The sequence below is a fragment of the Elephas maximus genome, chromosome 5, assembly GCF_024166365.1.
Source record: "Elephas maximus indicus isolate mEleMax1 chromosome 5, mEleMax1 primary haplotype, whole genome shotgun sequence".
NCBI classification, from domain to species: Eukaryota; Metazoa; Chordata; class Mammalia; order Proboscidea; family Elephantidae; genus Elephas; species Elephas maximus.
In genome coordinates, this window is record NC_064823.1 from 110,827,903 (window position 1) to 110,846,759 (window position 18,857).

The 18,857-nt window shown below is 39.6% G+C and overlaps 1 protein-coding gene across 2 annotated transcripts in view; it reads right to left on the bottom strand.

Moving 5' to 3' along the window:
- The window catches only part of SLAIN2 (SLAIN motif family member 2), a 100,427-nt gene extending 81,906 nt beyond the window's left edge, over positions 1 to 18,521 (bottom strand). For both annotated transcript variants that reach the window (XM_049886287.1, XM_049886286.1), the window contains exon 1: positions 17,868 to 18,521. In XM_049886287.1, the coding sequence (XP_049742244.1) occupies positions 17,868 to 18,256 (389 nt within the window). In that variant the 5' untranslated portion in view covers positions 18,257 to 18,521. The remainder of the gene's footprint in view (positions 1 to 17,867) is intronic.
- Between the last annotated feature and the right edge of the window lie 336 nt (positions 18,522 to 18,857).

Sequence of the window (18,857 nt, forward strand, 5' to 3'; positions counted from 1 at the left end):
ACTTACATTTTAGTAGGGTTGGTGAGGAAACGCAATAATAAAATGATAAAATATAGATGGTGGTAAGGCTAGGGGAAAATAAAGCAGAGGAAAGGGATAAGGATCGGGGGATTACAATTTTAAATAGAGTGGTAAGAGAAAGCTTTCACTGAGAAGGTAATATTTGAGCAAAGGAGTGAGGGAACACTGCAGGAAGAAAACAATAAATATTTGTACTTTTCATGATTTCTAAATTTTCTGTTATGTCACCTTGAAGACTAAGGTGTGCCTGTCCCAAGCCATGGTGTTTTCAATCGCCTCATATGCATGCCCCAGCTGGCCAACGAATAAGGAAGACTGAAGAAGAATTGATGCCTTTGAATTGTGGTTTTGGCGAAGAATATCGGACTGCCAAAAGAACAAACAAATCTGTCTTGGAAGAAGTACAACCAGAACAGTCCTTGGAAGCAAAGATAGCGAGACTACATCTCACATATTGTGGACATGTTATCAAGAAGGATGAGTCCCTGGAGACGGACATCATGCTTGGTAGAGGGTCAACAAAAAATAAGACGACCCTCAATGCAATGGACTGACACAGTGACTGCAACAATGGGCTCAAACATAACAATGATTGTGAGGATGGCACAGGACTGGGCAGCGTTTTCGTTCCGTTGTACACAGGGTCACTACCTAAGAATAACAACAAATTTTCTGCTATGAACATGAACCGCTTTTATATTAAGTCTTGTCAGTACAATTTAAGTCAGTTTCACTACTCTGTCGGAGGAAATTACAAGTGCATAGGGAACAATAAGAGTACGAGAAGACCAACAGACATGCAAGCAGTTCTTGGAAGTCTTTGTTTACACGTAAAGGCTACAGCACAAGAAAGAAAGGCTACTAAGATGACAAAGACTAGACAGGGGTTACAGACTCACAGAAGAGATTATAGGATTTACCAAGAGACACTCGCCAAGCTGGAGTTATAGGAAAGCAAACCAATAACTATAAACATTGGGAGCCTGTTCATTCAGCCCAAGGGCAGGAGAGGAGGCAGGGGCCTGAGTGAGTACAGGGACAGAGAAAGGAGCCCCTCTGGGCTACCAGGCATCAATGCCAGTCCAGCCAAGTTCCTTGGGCAGTTTGGACTAGGGATTCGCAAGCAGAAAGGTTTCAAATGGGACTGAGGAGCAGCAGCCAACATCAGTTACCCAGAAGGCTCATGGAATATGAGCTATACAGCTTTGTGGTCCCTTATCTCCTATTCCTAAAAAATAAAGAAGTTTCCTTTTCTTCACAAAAAGAAATAGACCATGTAGTTTATTTCGTTAAATCTGATAGTTACAGTTTTGAAATTTTGTTTCCAAAATGCAAAGTTAAAAAAATAAAAATCACACACATCAGCTGACTTGGGTTCCAGTTCTACCACAAACACATGTCTAAACACAAACTTAACTGGAACCTAAATTTCTTCATCTGTGATACATAATCTTACTACTAAATAGCAAGGAAAACACCAGTGGCTTTTTAATGAATCATGTTATACTATGATCCCTATAACCACATAGTAATGAAACTGACTTAAATTTTATCAATAGGATTATTTTTTTTCTTATTATAAAAATAAAGTACATTCATAACAGAAAATTTAGAAATCACATCAAGTACAAAGAAGCTTAAAACAAAATGCATCTGTAATCCTACCAAAAAGAGCCACATCACTATTTTCATTAAGTTTAAAACTGATTTTTAACATCAGACACTGTATCTAGACAGTATTTTCCTCTGTTAACTCACTGTGCAAATCTGCTGCAGAAGACCTCTTTAAAGTGTTCAAAAGCAAAGATGTCACTTTGAGGACTAAGGTGCACCTGACCCAAGCCATGGTATTTTCAATCACTTTATATGCATGCGAAAGCTGGACAATGAATAAGGGAGGCTGAAGAAGAATTGATGCCTTTGAATTATTATGCTGGCAAAGAATATTGCATATACCATGGACTGCCGGAAGAGCTAAAAAATCTATCTTGGAAGAAGTACAGCCAGAACGCTCCTTAGAATCAAGGGCGGTGAGACATCGTCTCATGTAATTTGTTATCAGGAGGGACCAGTTCCTTGAGAAGGACATCAGAGTTGGTGAAGTACAGGGTCAGCGAAAGAGGAAGACCCTCATTGAGATGTACTGACAAGGTGGCTCCAACAATGGACTCAGGCATAAAAACTATTGTGAGGATGGCGCAGGACTGGGCAGTGTTCTGTTCTGTTGTACACAGGGTTGCTGTGAGTCGGAACAGACTCCATGGCACCTCACGACAACAACAACTCATCATGAGGGAGTACGAATTCAATACTGCCTTTATTCAGAATATATGTGAAGTTCCTCATCTGGAACTGCCCTCAGGATCAGTCGACAAGTTTTGCAAAAACTTTGGTCACATTATTTTTTATCTTTACCTCATTTTAATCCATCATTGATAATCAGGTTGATTCCATTTAATTTAATGTCATTGAACTCTTACTATACACAAGATACTGTGGTTCTGTTCAGAAATACAAAGATGAATAAAGATACTACTCCTCTGCTTAAATTGCTCACAATCTACACTAGACAGAACCAGAGTACAAGACTGTCGTGTTACACATATTCTGACAAGATACATAAACAGTGAGAGATAACATTAAAGAGGAAGTAAACCAAATGGGAAATTTAAGACAATTTCACAAAGGAAAGAATATCTGAGTTAGGTCTTGAAGGATTGAGTAGATTTTGGTAAGAGAAGGAGTACAAAAAGGTACGGTATGCATATGAATACCAAAACCTAAAGGGCATGAATGTTCATGAAATTTTCTGGCAAAAGCAAGTAAATCTATAAAAAAGGCTAAAACGCAAAGTGAATTGGACTGCTGAAGACTTTAATTATCTTGCAAACCCATTTTTATTCACTAGACTCAACCCTATCCTCAAGCAGGAAAAAAAATTGCCATTATTGAAGCTATCCATGGAAAAATATCACAGACTTAAAAGAAAAACAGCCAAGATGCTCCCATTGTTAAGATCTCCCCCACATTTAAGTTCAGTATTTTGTCTTGGAGGTATCTTACCTAACAAAATAGATTACGATACTTTAAACACAGGAACACAGAATTAAAAGAATACTTAGAAGTCACCTAATTAAACTGTTTACTTCTCCGTAACATCCCTGCCATTGGACCATGCAGACGTCTTTCAAAGGCTACTTATGACACTGCTTTCTAAAGCCTTCCATACCATCGCTGAACACATCTATTAGAAAATTCTTCCTTTATTAAATCAAAATTTTCCAACCTCTAATTTCCAGTAATTCTAGTGATGACCTCCAGAGTTACAAAGAATAAATCTAATAATCAATCCTTATTATAGCCCTTCAAATAGTTAAAAAGTGTTCTCTTCCCCAAGACAAATAGAAGCTGTTGTCATGTGCTATTAATTTGATTTTGACTCATAGCAGCCCCACGTGACACAGTATAACTGCCCCACAAGGCTTTGTTGGCTGTAATCTTTATGGAAGCAGATCACCAGGACTTCCTCCCGTGGAGCCTCCAGGTGAGTTCAAATCCACCTATTTAAATAAATCTAAAACAAATATTCTTCATTAGACATGACTTTCAAACTTAATATGAATTTCAATTTCACTTGATTAGCTATGTGCCTTTGGGTTTACTTTCCTCAACTGTAAAATGGGGATAACAATAACCACAACTCACAATTGTGAGGATTAAATGATTTAACATGCATAAAATGTCTTGCACAACGCTTGGCATAGAGAACATGCTCAAACAATAGTGACTGTTTTACCAACCATGTGGCTCTTCTTGGCCATATTCCAGTTTCTAAGAAAGTAAGAACTTGCATTATCATTGTTTCTCTGTGTTCCCAACACTGTGCACCTCACGAATAGGAGCTCTGAGTATTTACTGCACTAAAAAACATTTTAAAGCCATGTTAGAATCACTGGAAAACCACTACTAAGAAGGGAATACAACACTCATCTGGATGGATAACTTCTGATTGACGTAAAACACACACACACACACACACACACACACGGCAAATTAAAGTAACATCTCAGTACCAAGAAGTCTAGAAAACAAAACTTTCCAAGATGTTAATCAGTGAACAAATGACCACCAAACTATTCAGGTAAGTGGTGATAATCATACAAATTAAACTGCCTTATTAACCTAGGCTTATTATACTAAAAAAAAAAAAAACTACGGGCAAATTCAATCACTGGCCCCTTATAAAAATCTTACATAAAACAGAGAGGCAATATAATAAAGCCCCTCTCAAAAGTGAAGACCCACGAATGCATCAATTGATCTCAACCCACCTGGAGCAAAGGAGAATGAAGAACACCAAAGACACAAGGTAATTATGAACCCAGGAGACAGAAAGGGCCACATAAACCAGAAACTACGTCAGCCTGAGACCAGAAGAACTAGATGGTGCCCAGCTACAACTGATGACTGCCCTGACAGGGAACACAACAGAGAACCCTTGAGGGAGCAGGAGAGCAGTGGGATACAGACCTCAAATTCTGGTAAAAAGACCAGACTTAACTTTCTGAGACTAGAAGGACCCCAGAGGTCATGGTCCCCAGACCTTCTGTTAGCCCAAGATGGGAACCATTCCCAAAGCCAACTCTTCAGACAGGGATTGGACTGGACTATGGGATAAAAAATGATACTGGAGAGGAGTGTGGCTCTTGGATCAAGTAGACACATGAGACTATGTGGGCAGCTCCTGTCTGTAAAGGAGATGAGGGGGCAGAGGGGTCAGAAGCTGGCTGAATGGACACGAAAACAGACAGTGGAGAGGAGGAGTGAGCGGTCTCATTAGGGGGAGAGCACTAGGAGTATATAGCAAGGTGTATATAAATTTTTGTATAAAAGACTGACTTGATTTGTAAATTTTCACTTAAAGTATGATAAAAATTAAAAAAAAAAAAAAAAGTGAAGACCCGTTAGTGAAAAGCATGGTAAGCGGAAAAACCACATAACTATTTCTAAGTTTGGAAAGTTTATCAACAAAATATATTGATGAGAAGTCCATCTGAATTTAAACCATCTTCACATGGTTAAGAGAAAATAAATCTAAAGTGAAATGTATTTAACAGAATATGAGGAACTTATCAGGATTACTGTGATATCGCCAACATCAAAAATTTTTAAGGAAAGAAGAAATAAAAACCTGCCCTGGCCAGTGTGACTATCAAACAGCTTAAAAACAAGATGCATGGTTACCTAATCTCAAAGTCCATTTCTCATTCCATTTTTCTATGATTTTATGTTCTGTAAAAGTTCCTAGAATTCTTGCAAAGAAGACAACAGTTCACATCAGTTTTTCCTAACATCTTTATTCTCAATCTTTGCCTCCACTGCAGATACAGAAGGTTTGTGTCAGAAATAGTGGATCTCTCAAAAAAAAAGGGGAAAAATAATCACAAATGACATACTACCAAATTTAAACTAACCGATTATATAATACAGTCTAAAAAAAATTTTTTTTATATGAACATGTGTAATATTAAACTCTCATCTATAATAGTGCATCAGAGTAGATGAATAAACAATCTAAAACTTACTTAGAAAGTATTTCACACTACATTCCCTTTTTGCCCACATGAAAATTCCTTCTCAATTAGAACAATTCAAAGTAGGGATAAACAATCTTAAGAGACTTCCACAGGCAGGGCAGTCAGTTCCTAAGGCCCTCAGCAATGAATATTAAGTTTATTTTAAACAGTAATGTAGAGATTTATATGTATTATATGTACAAATTCATTCTTTAATATGAGGCCTTTAATAAATTCTAATAAAAACCATTATTACAGGATCCTTACTTTGAGACCCAAGACTGTTTCTTTCCTCAGTAAATATATATCCATTCTAGGTAAATTTAATAAAAATGTGAATTTATGGAAAAATTGGACTAAAATTATTTTGTTTTACAAAAATTTGGCGCCTATGGTTACAAATACATTTAACTATGGTTACAAACACATTTATCAGAAGCACTAAAACTAAATTTAACTAAAAATGTTAAATACTAACAAATTGTAAACATAAAAACAAGGATTACCTTATAAGAGTTGACTACAGGCCAACCAGCCAAGGAAAAGTCTGAATAATGCCAGTGGTTAAAAACTTGGCTGCTAACCAAAAGGTTGGCAGTTCAAATCTACCAGTCACTCCTTGGAAACCCTATGAGGCAGTTTTACTGTGTCCCATGGGTCACCGTAAGTCGGAATCAACTTGAGGGCAATGGGTAGGTAATACAGAGGAAAGATATAATAGTGACATAGGATCACCTCAAGTGATTTAGGTATCTGCTGAAACCTTCATCCTGCATATAGTATGTTGCTGGTTACTGTCGATTCGATCCCAACTCATAGCAACCCCATGTGTGCAGGGTAGAACCGCACTCAATAGGGTGTTCAAGACCATGACCTTTCGGAAGCAGACTGCCAGGCCTGTCCTCCAAGGCACCTCTGGATGGGTTTGAACTGCCAACCTTTCAGCTAACAGTCACACACTTAACCGTATATGCCACCCAGGGACTCCTGCACATAGTAAAAAGCCTGTTGCCATCGAGTCGATTCCAACTCATAGTGACCCTATAGGACCGGGAAGAACTGCCTGATAGAGCTTCCAACGAGCAGCTTGTGGATTTGAACTGCCAACCTTTTCTTTAGCAGCCAAGCTCTTAGCCATTACACCACCAGGGCTCTACACACAGTATAACACCTAAGAAACCCTTTTCTTTCTTTCTTTCTTTTTTTAAATCATTATCTCATTTAATCCTCAAAAGAGTTCTAGAAGCTAGATGTTGTTAGTATTCTCATTTTATAGACGAGGAAACAGAAGCTTACAATGGTTCAGATCCTGACCCCAGGACCACACAAGTTTGCCTGACATGAAGCCTGGGTCCCCTTCAGTTCTGGAACTTTATCTTTCAAAATGTTAAAGTTGGATTTTTATTCAGAACACAAAAAGCAATCTGATTAGTCATCGATAACGTCCCCATGGCAACTGCACGTCATCTTTCCTCTCCTTGTGTGTTGTTGTTTTAATTTTAATATATATTTTAAATTAATATAGATTTAATTTTTACATTACAAAAAAAAATTGTCATTTTAATCAATTCAATAACAATTCCATTTACCATCACCACCATCCATTTTCAAATATTTTTCACCAACCTAAACAGAAACTTAGTACGCCTTAGCAACAGCCCAACCCTCTGGCAAGCACTAATAAACTTTTGTCTATACATTGACCTATTTAAAAAAATTTTTTTTTTAGATATTTCATATAAGTGGGATCATACAACATTTGTCCTTTTGTGTCTGACTTCAGTCAACATAAGGTTTTCAAGGCTCATCCACGTCATAGCAAGTATCAAAACTTTACTTTTCTTTATGGCTGAATAATATTCCCACCTAAAAAATTTCTGATTTACCTCAACCATTTAATTTCTCAAAAGGCTGAGGATAAAACAAGAAGGACTGACTGCTACCACCAATAAATTGGCTGAGGATACGAAGTGATCAAAATATTGGAAGAAAGAGGCCATTTTACCTTAGGGTTTAAAACAGGAAGAAGGAATATCCCAAACACAGATGTGCATGCCAGTTTTTAGAAATTCTGATCTCAAAATATTCAGAGCACTTTTGATGACATTAAAGAATTATTTTTAATTTGGGGGGTGTGAAACTGGTATTGCGGTTATGTTTAAAAAGACTATCTTTTACTACAATGTTTATTAATTAAATGATATGTCTGGGATGGAATTTGCTTCAAAATACTCCAAGGGTTTGGCCAGTACAGATGAAACGAGAATGGCATGAGTTGGTAAGCGTTAAAGAAAAGGTGATAATTAAGTGGCAGTTCATTTTACTTTTCACTCTACTTTTGTATATGTTTCAAATTTTCGGAAGTAAAAAGTTTTTTTTAAAGTTCAAAGCAAAGAAAGGCAGGCTGGAACTAAAATAACAAAACGATATTGATGATGATAATGATGAAAGCTAACACTTATGCATCTAATTTGTGTCAGGCACTATTCTAAACACTTTACATATATTACATTTAATTCTATAAGGTTGGTAGAAATAATTACATCTGTATTTTAGAGATAACAAAGAGGCTGAAGCACCAAGTTTAAGTGGCTTACTCAAGGTCACACAGCTAGCAAATGTGGGAGCAGGGATTCCAACTCAGGCTGTCTAGGTCCAGAGTCATGGCTCTTAGCTACTGTGTTATGACACCCAGGGGTCCCAAAGAACAACCAAGTACAAGAAGTAAAAAAGGAGGTCCACGTATAAAACTAGTAAAAACGTGTAGAGGGCTCAGAATATACAACACTAAGCGGGCAACTCCTGTCCAAAAGCAAGATGAGAAGGCAGGAAGGGACAGGAGCTAGACAAATGGACACAGGGTACCAGGGGTGGAAAGGGGGAGCATGCTGTCACATCGTGGGGATTGTAACCAATGTCACAAAACAGTATGTGTATAAATTTTTGAATGAGAAATTAACTTGAGCTGTAAACTTTCACCTAAAACACAATTAAAACAAACAAAAATATCATTACAAAAAAAAAAAAAAGTAATGATAAAAGGGCAGAAAACAAAACCCACTGCCAGAGAGTCCATTCTGACTTATAACGACCCTATAGGACAGAGAAGAACTGCCCCATGGAGTTTCCAAGAAGCACCTGGTGGATTCGAACTGCCAACCTTTTGGTTAGCAGCTGTAGCTCTTAACCACTATGCCACCAGGATTTCTCGCTCAGCCATATACTTGAGCGACTATAAGCAGGTTACTTATCCAAAGTTTTAATTTCCTCATTTTTGAAATGGGGTTGACTCAATGGCAATGGGTTATTACCTTACTGGGTTGTTAGGAAGATAAAATCTCATATATATGGTACTTAGCAGAGTATAGGTCACATATTCAAACAAAAAAATATTTGGTAGCTATTATTAAAAAAAGGAGCAACATTTTGCCAAGAGGATATTCAAATGGCCAACAAGCACATGAAAGGTGTTCAACGTCTTTAGCCATTAACCAATTTCATGGCCCTCTAGCAATTCTGATCCATAGCAACTCTACAGGACAGAATCAAACAGCCCCATAGGGTTTCCAAGGCTGTAAATCGTTATGGAAACAGACTGCCACATCTTTCTCCTGCAGAGCAGCTTGTGGGTTTGAACTGCTGACTTTTCAGTTAGCAGCTGAGTGTTTTACCACCGTACCACCAGGGCTCCTTCATTACCCATTAAACCATACCCGCTGCTGTTGAGTGACTCCTACTCATGGCAATCCTATAGGGCAGAGTAGAACTGCCCCACAGGCTTTTCAAGGAGTGGCTGGTAGATTTGAACTGCTGACCTTTTGGTTAGCAGCTGTAGCTCTTAACCACCATGCCAGATGCAAATCAAAACCACAATGAGATACCATCTCTCCCCCATTAAAATGGCAATGATAAAAAAGGGGGGGAGGGTACAACAGCTGTTCACAACGTTGTAAAGAAATTGGAACCCTCCTTCCTCCTCTGCTCGTGGGAATGCAAAACGGAACAGCCACTGTGGAAAATAGTTTCGCAGTTCCTCAAAAAGTTGAACATAGAACTACCGTTTGACCCAGCAATCCCAGTTCTTCATATGCAGAAGAAGTGAAGGCAGGAATGTAAACAGAAATCTATCCACCAATGTTCATTGCAGCACTTTTCACAGTAGTCAAATGACCAAAATGTTCATCAACAGATGAATGGATAAACAAAGTGTGGTATATACATGCAGTGGAATATCACTCAGTCATAAAGAGAAATGAAAAGTCCTGATGCATTACACTGAGTGAAATAAGTCAATCACAAAAGGACAAATACTGTATGATTTCACATATAAAATATGCAAATATATAGAAGCCAAAGATTGTTAGTGATTACCAGGGGTGGGAGGGAGGCCGAAAGGAGGAGTTTCTGCTTAGGGGGCACTGAGTTTATGTTAATGGTGGTAGAATAATTTGGAAAAAGAGTAATAATTGTTGCACAACATGAATAATGTAGTCAATGTCACTGAATTATGCATGTAAAAATTACTGAACTGGTGAATATTTTGTTGTATACATTTTCACCACAAAAAAAAAAAGCAATAAAATAAAAAGCAATCAAAATAATCTCTAAAATCACATTAAAGGATGTCCTGATCACTTCCACTCAACATTGTACTGGAGGTTCTAGCTATGGTAATTATGCAAGAAAGTGAAATAAAAGGCACTGAGATTAGAAAAGAAGTAAAACGATCTCTATTCACAGATGACATGATCTTCTATATAAAAAATTCTAAGGAATCCACACACACACACACACACACACACACCCCTAGTAAACGGGTTCAGTAAGGTTGCAGGATACTATATCAATATACAAAAAACAACTGTATTTCTATACACTAGCAATGAATAGTTGTAAAATAAAACTGAAAACAGAATTCTTACAATAGCATAAAAAATAGCTAGAAATAAATTTAACAAAAGAAGTATAAGACCTGCACAATGAAAATTACAAAATATAGTAGAAATTAAAGACAACCTAAATAGATGGAAAGATATTTGTCATCCACTGACTGAAAGACTCGATACTGTCAGGATAGAAATACTACCCAAATTGATCTACAGATTTCAATACCATCCCTTACCAAAATCCCGGCTGTCTGTTTTGCAGAAATTGACACGCTGAACCTAAAATTTATATGGAAATTCAAGGGACTCAGAATAGCCAAAACAATCTTGAAAAAAAAAATGCTGAAGTCACACTTCCCAATTTCAGAACTTACTAAAAAACTATAGTAACCGAGGCTGTGTAGTACTGCCATGTTGTCGTTGTGTGTCATCTCATTGATTTTCAACTCATAGTGACCCCAAGTGACAGAGTAGAACTACCCCAAAGACTTTTCTAGGCTATAATCTTTATGGAAACAGGTTGCCAGGTCTTTCTCCCAAGGAGCTACTGAGTGGGTATGAACTGCTAACCATTTGGTTAGCAGCTGAACGCTCAGCCCTCGTACCCATTAGGGCTCCTTGGTACTGCCATAAGGATGAACATATAGATCAATGGAACAGAATTTTCAGTCCATAAATTTAAGGGCACCTGATTTTTGTCAAGGGTGGAAAGAATAGTCTTTTCAACAAGTGGTGCTGGTACAACTGGATACCCACATGCAAAAAGAATGAATTTGGGCCCCTACTTCACATCATATAAGAACTCAAAATGGATCTAGGAGCTAAAATTATAAAGCTCTTAGAAGAAAAGTTGTAATTCTTCATGACCTTGGATTAGGCAATGGTTCCTTAGCTATGATACCAAAAGCACAAGCAATAAAAGAAAAAGAGATAAATTGAGCTTCCTCAAAATTAAAAACTTTGTGCTTCAAAAGACACCATCAAGAAAGTGAAAACCCACGGAATGGGAGAAAATATTTGCAAATCATATATCTGATGAAGAACAAGTATTCGGAATACATAAAGAACTCTTACAACCTAACAACATAAAGACAATAAGTCTGATTAGAAAATGGGCAAAGTATTTCAACAGACATTTTTCCAAAGAAGATATATGAATGGCCAATAAGCACATGAAAATATGCTCCACATCATTAGTCGTTGCTGTTGTTAGGTCTGTCGTGTCAGTTCTGACTCATAGCGACCTTATGTACAAGAGAACAAAACACTGCCAAGTTCTGCATCATCCTCATAATAGTTGCTAAGCTTGAGCCCATTGTTGCAGCCACTGTGTCAATTCATCTCGTTGAGGGTCTTCCTTTTTTACTGACCCTCTACTTTATCAAGCATGATGTCCTTCTCCAGGGACTGGTCCTTCCTGATAACATCAGTCATTAGGGAAATGCAAATCAAAACCACAATAAGATACCATTTAACATCTACTAGGATAGCTATAATCAAAAACACATTCGATAACAGGCGTTAGCAAGGATGAAAAAGCTGAAACCCTCATGCTGGTGGGAATATTAAATGGTACAGCAATTTTGGAACAGTTCAGCAGTTTCTCATAAAGTTAACCTAGCAGTTCCATTTGACTTAGCAATTCTACTCCTAAGTATATAGTCAACAGAAATGAAAACATGTCTACATAGAAACTTGAAAAATAAATGTTTACAGAGCATTATTCATAGTAGCCAAAAAGTAGAAACAACCCAAATGATGAATGGATAAATAAATGTGGTAGAGTAATACAATGGAATAACATTCAGACATAAAAACAAATAAAAGAGAAATGAAGAACAGATACAAGCTACAAACTACATGAATGTATCTTGAAAATATTATGCTAAGGGAGAAACCAGACACAAAAGGCCACATATGATTCTATTTATGTGAAATGGCTAGCATAAGCAATTTCATCAACACAGAGAGATTAGTGCAGCTGGGGGGAGTGACTGCTAATCGGTCAGTGTTTCTTTCATGGGTGAAAAAAACGTCCTGGAATTATGGTAATGGTTACACAACTTTATGAATATACTAAAGCCCGCTGAATTGTACTTTGAAAGGGTAAATTGTTTTTTGGTATGTGAATTATATCTCAGTTAAAAAAAAAAACAAAAGAAAAGCTTAAGGAAAAAAAATCACATTGAGAGCAGTAGTACAAAGAAGTGACACCCCAAAAAACTGGGACAAAATACGCATGATACCAGATGACAGACAGAAGCAGAAATACTCAATTCTTCTTTAGTTGCTGTTGTTCTGCAAATAGTTCAAATGGAGAGAGCAGCATAAACATCCTTCGAAGAAAATTAAAGTTAAAATGAAGCAAGGTGATAGAGTAAGCCAGAATGGATCTTGAAATGGGTTCAGGTCTAACCTTCCCAATAGAAGTTTTTATCATAGAATCACTGTCCATCTGAAATCTCATGGAGAACAAGGGCAGGATTAAAAACCTGGATAAAGGGAAATAAGATAATTTCAAATGAGAGAATAAAAAAAATTTTTTTTACTATATTTTTGGTCAAAGTTTACACAGCAAATTAGGTCCTTATTTAACAATTTCTATACATACTGTTCAATGACACTGGTTACATTTTCCACAATGTATCAGAAGTCTCATTATTTCCCTTCTGGTTGTTCTGTTTCCCTTAATCTAGCTTCCCTGTTCCCACTTACCTTCTCATCGTTGGTCTAGGGAAAACGTTTACTGTTTGGTTTCATTTAGAGGAGCACAGGACTCATGCGTGATGTTATTTATATTATGGGCCTCTGGGGGCGGTTTGAGTTGCAAGTTTAAATGGTATCCCAAGGCGATAATCTTGGGGGCTCATCTAATCTCCACCAGTCCAGTGAGTCTGGTCTTTTTTTTTTTTTTTTAAAGGTATTTGAGTTTTGTTCTACATTTTTCTCCTGTTCTATCCAGGACCATCTACTGAGTCCCTGGTCAGCACGATTGGTATTGGTAGCTGGGAGCCGTGTTGTTTTTCTGGTCTCAAGGCAGGTGAGGCTGTTGTTTGTGTAGATTATTAGTTCTGTAGACTAGTTTTGTCTTTGAGTTGTTGGTTTCCTTCCTTCTCTTTTGCTCCAGATAATAAGAGACCAGTAGTTGTATTTTAGATGGCTATTTGCAATCTTTTAAGACCCTAGACACCACTCACCAGACTAGGATGCACACTGTCTAAGAGAGAATTTTAGCAGTATCTAGAAAGTCAAAAAATCAGCCATTGAAAATCCTCTGGAGCACAGTTCTACTCTGACATGCATGGGGTCCCCATGAGTCAGTCAACCTGATATCAGCTGGTGGTTTAGAAAACCTAGACCAAATTGATTCCTTGCAAAATTCAAAATTTGATTAAAAAAGAAATCAGAAAAGGAAAAAGTGATTACATAAAAGACAGAGAATTCACCATGTACGTCAATCCAAATTAACTGTAATTTCTATTTTGATAGGTTTACTAAACTACAAGTGAGAACACTGCAGGCACAGTGTAGCTTAATTATAGCAAGGCATTTGGCAAAATCTTCCATAATACCTACATGGACAAAATGTTAAATGAGTCTGATAATAATAGCTGGAATTAACTGTTATCAAACAACCACAATGTGTGTTGATCAATGGATTGGTGCTAACCTGAAGGGAGTCTAGTCAGGTTGCACACTTCAGAGTTCTTTACTCTCTCTAATTTAATACTTTTACCAACAATCTGAATTACCTAGTAGGCATGACTACCAAATATGAAGAGGACAAAAAAAATCAGAAAGAATAACGTTAAATGCCTAAATCAAGACTAACAAAATGAAATTTAAAAGCCCAATACTTAAGTTAAAAAAAAATTCACTATAGAAAAACAAGGTTATGGAGATCTAATTTAACAATTTATGTATAAAAGATATGGGGATGTTAGTTGAAACTACTAGCTCATATAAGTTACAGAAGCTAAAGGTTAATTATTTGGTTTAAAAAATAACAGCACTTAGTTCAAGCAAGGTATAGCTAGCACTGTCTGGTCAAGTATCCAAAAAATTGAATGCAGTTCTGGGTACCATGTTTAATAACAATGAGCAACTGAAGTTAAGAGAAAAATGACCAGGGAGGTTGAAGGATCAGAGGATTACATTACCTACAGAATGTTTAAATAAGCTGGGATTAACAAATCTAAAGTGAAGAGAGGAGAATGCTCAGAGTGTGCAGTACGGGGAAGGAGTTACGATAACAGCCTTCAAACACCTGAAGGGGCTATTCATTCGGAAAGGGGTTATACTTGGAAAAAGCAAAATACAGTGGGAACAGCATAGGTTTTGGACATCAGAAAGACCTGAATCCAAATTCTAGCTCCATCATTTACTGTACGTTATTTGACGCTTAGAGAGAGATTAAGTTTCCTTACATATGAAATGATACCTTACCTCATACAGGGATAAAAATTAAATGCAAAAATGTTTATAAGCTGCCTAGCATAGCCTGACACACTATGATGCCTAACAATATTAGTTCCCTTCCCTCTACTTTTCTGTGTTGCTCTAGAACAGTATTTTCAAGCTGAGAGTTTCAATTCATCATTGGGTCATGAAATCAGCTTAGTGGATTGTAACATGCATTTTTTTCTCCTAATGAAACAAAACAATAGAAAATATCAGTGCATTGCATGTACTAAAGGTAACTACAGTTTTGTGAAACTTTTGTTTCAGCTGCACAGGTGTGTGCCAGGTTGTGATGTAAAATGTATTTCTTACCATGCAGCTCAGTTAAAAAAAAACAAAAGTGTGAAAGCCACTGATCTAAGAACACTGTTTTCTAAGTATGTTCTACAGGATTAGTTCTCTGGGAGCTCAAATAAGTTGAGGAAACCAATACTACCTCTTAGAGATTTACTATACTGAGTACACATTAGTATGTCAGAAAAGTTCAGCATTAAAGAAACATTTATTTTTGTTCAACCTCGATTTTCCCACATTTATTTGACCCCAGAACCCACCATTATTTTTCAGGTAATATCTATTGACACATTCAGAACCAGCATTTTGTGGTAGACACTTGGGGAAAAACATTCCTGTAGATGAAAAAGTTACACTGGGTAGAAGATATAGAAAGGTAGAGATATACAGCTTTTTAACAAATAAAAAGTTTTTACTCTATGAACCTTCCTTCCCCATCCCTGACACCCATCTCCATCCAATTTATGCCCCAAACACATACCCCAAAACAAATAGGACTTATCAAACTTTTAATTAACAAATATGACTTATCAAACTTTTATTCACACAAAACTTATAATATCAAGATATGAAGCCAGGATCAAGGTAGTAAGCAGGAATCAAAAGAAACTTCTGTCATAGTATCTAAGACTTGCTTTATCTGAACAAACCCTATGCTCAAAAATCAAAGCAGCCAAAGTCTTCATCAGCTTCTCCAAATGGAGTCAATGTGTTCTAATAATACAGAATCTAAAACGGGCTCATGAGTGCAGCTAACCTTCATTGGTAAGAGCATCATTATCATCATCACTTAGAAAAGGCATGTGACGACATTTAGATGATTCTGAGTCCTTTTACAGTGTATACACGCCCAGGATTCCTCTGGGAGGACGTGATTTCACACCAATATGAAAAACTGTCACTACCATAGCCGGTTCTAATAATATTTGGTGTCACCTCGCAATAAAATAAAGCGTGACATAACATATTCCAGGGTACCTCTGTCATTCAAATTGTCTTAACTGGAAGTTATACAAATACCTCTGACTCCCCTCTTGCAGTTGTCAGCGCAAAAATGCCTTCTCACTCTTTCCCGCCCTCAGGCTCCAAAGCCACCCCCTTCTCAAAAGTCTGCCCCAACTACTCTGAATTATTTATTCTCTTCCCACTTTCTGAGTACTCTCAGTACTTTTTGTTCCTAGCATTCCTTTGGCAATTTATCCATCGTATATGTCCTAGCCTATTTAACTGCATAAAACTTAGCTCCCGACAAGACTGAACTACTTCAAGAAACGGGATCAACACTTATGAATGTTTAGAATCTCCAACGAAATCCTATAAGAGTTCATTAAATACGTCTTGATTTAAATAACTCGGTTTAAGTATAATAGCAGCTAGACTTGGAGAGCTTATGATATGCCAGACTCAGTGCTAAAAGCATACACACATTACCTCACTTAGTCTTCACAACTCTACAGAGGTAAGAACTATTATTTTCTTCAACAAGTACAGGGAGAAAGTGAGGCTCGGTCTAACTTGCCCAAGGTCATATAGCTCGTAAGGGAGGCAGAGCCAGGGCCTGAATTGAGGTTGGTGTGAATGCGAAGCTCTTAACTACCTTAGTACACTACAAAGTTCAATCGAGCCTTGCAATACCAAGAGCCTACGAAGGATTTTTATTTCACTAAGTTAGAAGTTTCCATTTCAACAAAGAGTAGAAATATTGTAGTTAAAAATTCAAACTCTAAAAAGGGATAAGAAAAAGAATTTCCCATAGGCATCTTTGTTTGACTGCAATAAAATATGATGGAAAAGGCCTTCCATAGCCTTTCTATTTAGGTAAGTGATATTAAGCTGTGGGTCACAATTTCATCAAAAAGTGGTTTATGACAATACAGCTTTGGTTTAGATTTTAAAATAGGACTCTCTTTCTCTGCCCCTAGGACGACATGGAAAGACTGATGTGACAACTGTCACTTCGCAGCTCCGAAAAATTCCCAAACCCGATTCTTGTTTAAAAACTAAAGAATAAGGGTCTTATTCCACCCTTGACTCTTCACACAAAGAAGCACCTTCTTCTGCCCTCTTCACACAAAGCAAGCTTTACCCCACTGCCCGTACGGGAATGCTGATTCACACGGTCTCCCTATCCCTGCCAGAAATGTACCCACCTCACGCTGGTCCAAAACACTGACCACTTAAACGGAGGTAGACGACTCTGGTCTGTCCCCCGCAACCGGTGGTACCTCATCCAGCAGACCCCTCCCTGAAATCCAAAATGCCCCGGCCACCACCCGAAGGCTGGTATTTCACACAAAGCACGATTCTTTCCTACAAAGCAATTTCTCGTTTCTGACTCTACCCATGGGGAGAAGCCTTTCTCCGGCTATGTCAACGCAAAGACCCCGACGGGGTCCAGGACTCGGGGAGTCCACAGCCCAGAGGAAAACTACCTACCAGCCTCTTTCCTAGCCCACCCCTCGAATCCCCACCTCCGGCCGATCTTTTCGCAGCCAAGGCAAGACCATGAGTATGCCAGAAAGCGGATCCCGCTACACAAAGCGAGGCGTTCCACCAAGGAGACCCTTGGAAGACGCTCTACACCCCCGGCCCATCCCCGCCCAGTCCGGGCCCGGTGCCCTGCACTCACCAGCTCTCCTCCTCCTCCTCCCAGCCTGACAAGCGCTCCAACTCCTCGGGCCGCAGCGGCTCCACCTCGTCCAGCAAGCCGCCCTCGCCCGCCGCCAACAAGGAGGAGGCATCCCGCAGCTCCTCGCTACTTGTCCGCCTCGGGCCCGAGCCGGCCCCGCAGCCCGACTTGGCGCTTAGGCCCAAGGGGAAGCCCCGAGGGGACGCAGTGCCGGAGGAGGGAGTGGACGCACCGGCCCGAACCGGGCTGCCGGGCCCGAGGGGGCCGGCGCTCTGCACCGCCCCAGAGCGGCTCCTCAGCTGTTCATTCTGCTTCTCCAGCTTCTTCACCAGCTCCTGCAGCTTCCGCACCTCCTGGTCCGCGTTCACGTTGGAGTTAACGTCCTCCATCCCGGCCGCGCCACTCCGCCGCCCGCCACCCGCTCGGACTCACAGCGACAGGGAGAGAGCCGCAGGAAAGAGGTGTCGCCTCCGCCGCTCACTCTAGCCGAGGCGCCGGCATATAGCAGGTCCAGGCCCCGCCACCAGGGTCCCCCCAGCTCGTATTCCGAAGCGCCGCTGGCCCCAGCCGAGCCGCCTCATCTGCGCCGGCTCCAGGATTGTGGGAGGCGGCGCCAATATCCGGCCTCCGCCGCCATCTTCCCTGCGTCCCTCCGCCCCCTGCTGTCCGGCTCCGTCGGTGACCTCAGAGCGTCGCGGATGGACGCGGCCGCGGGCGGACTCTGAGAGGACGGAGCGCCGAGCTTGCTGCGGGGCGGGGCCATGGGCGGGGTCATAGGGTGGGCGGGGCAGTGGGTGGGCGGGTCTATGCCCGGAAGGGGTGGGGCTGGGGAGGTGGGACGGGGCCCGCCCACTGGGTAAGTGACTCGGGCTATCGGTAGGGAACCGAGCGGTTGCGATATGCCGGGCGCGGCCAGGGATGAGTGCGGATTTGACTGTGGGTGGGGTTGAGCTCACGAGCGAGGACCCTTGCTCAGCCCCGCCTTCTGCT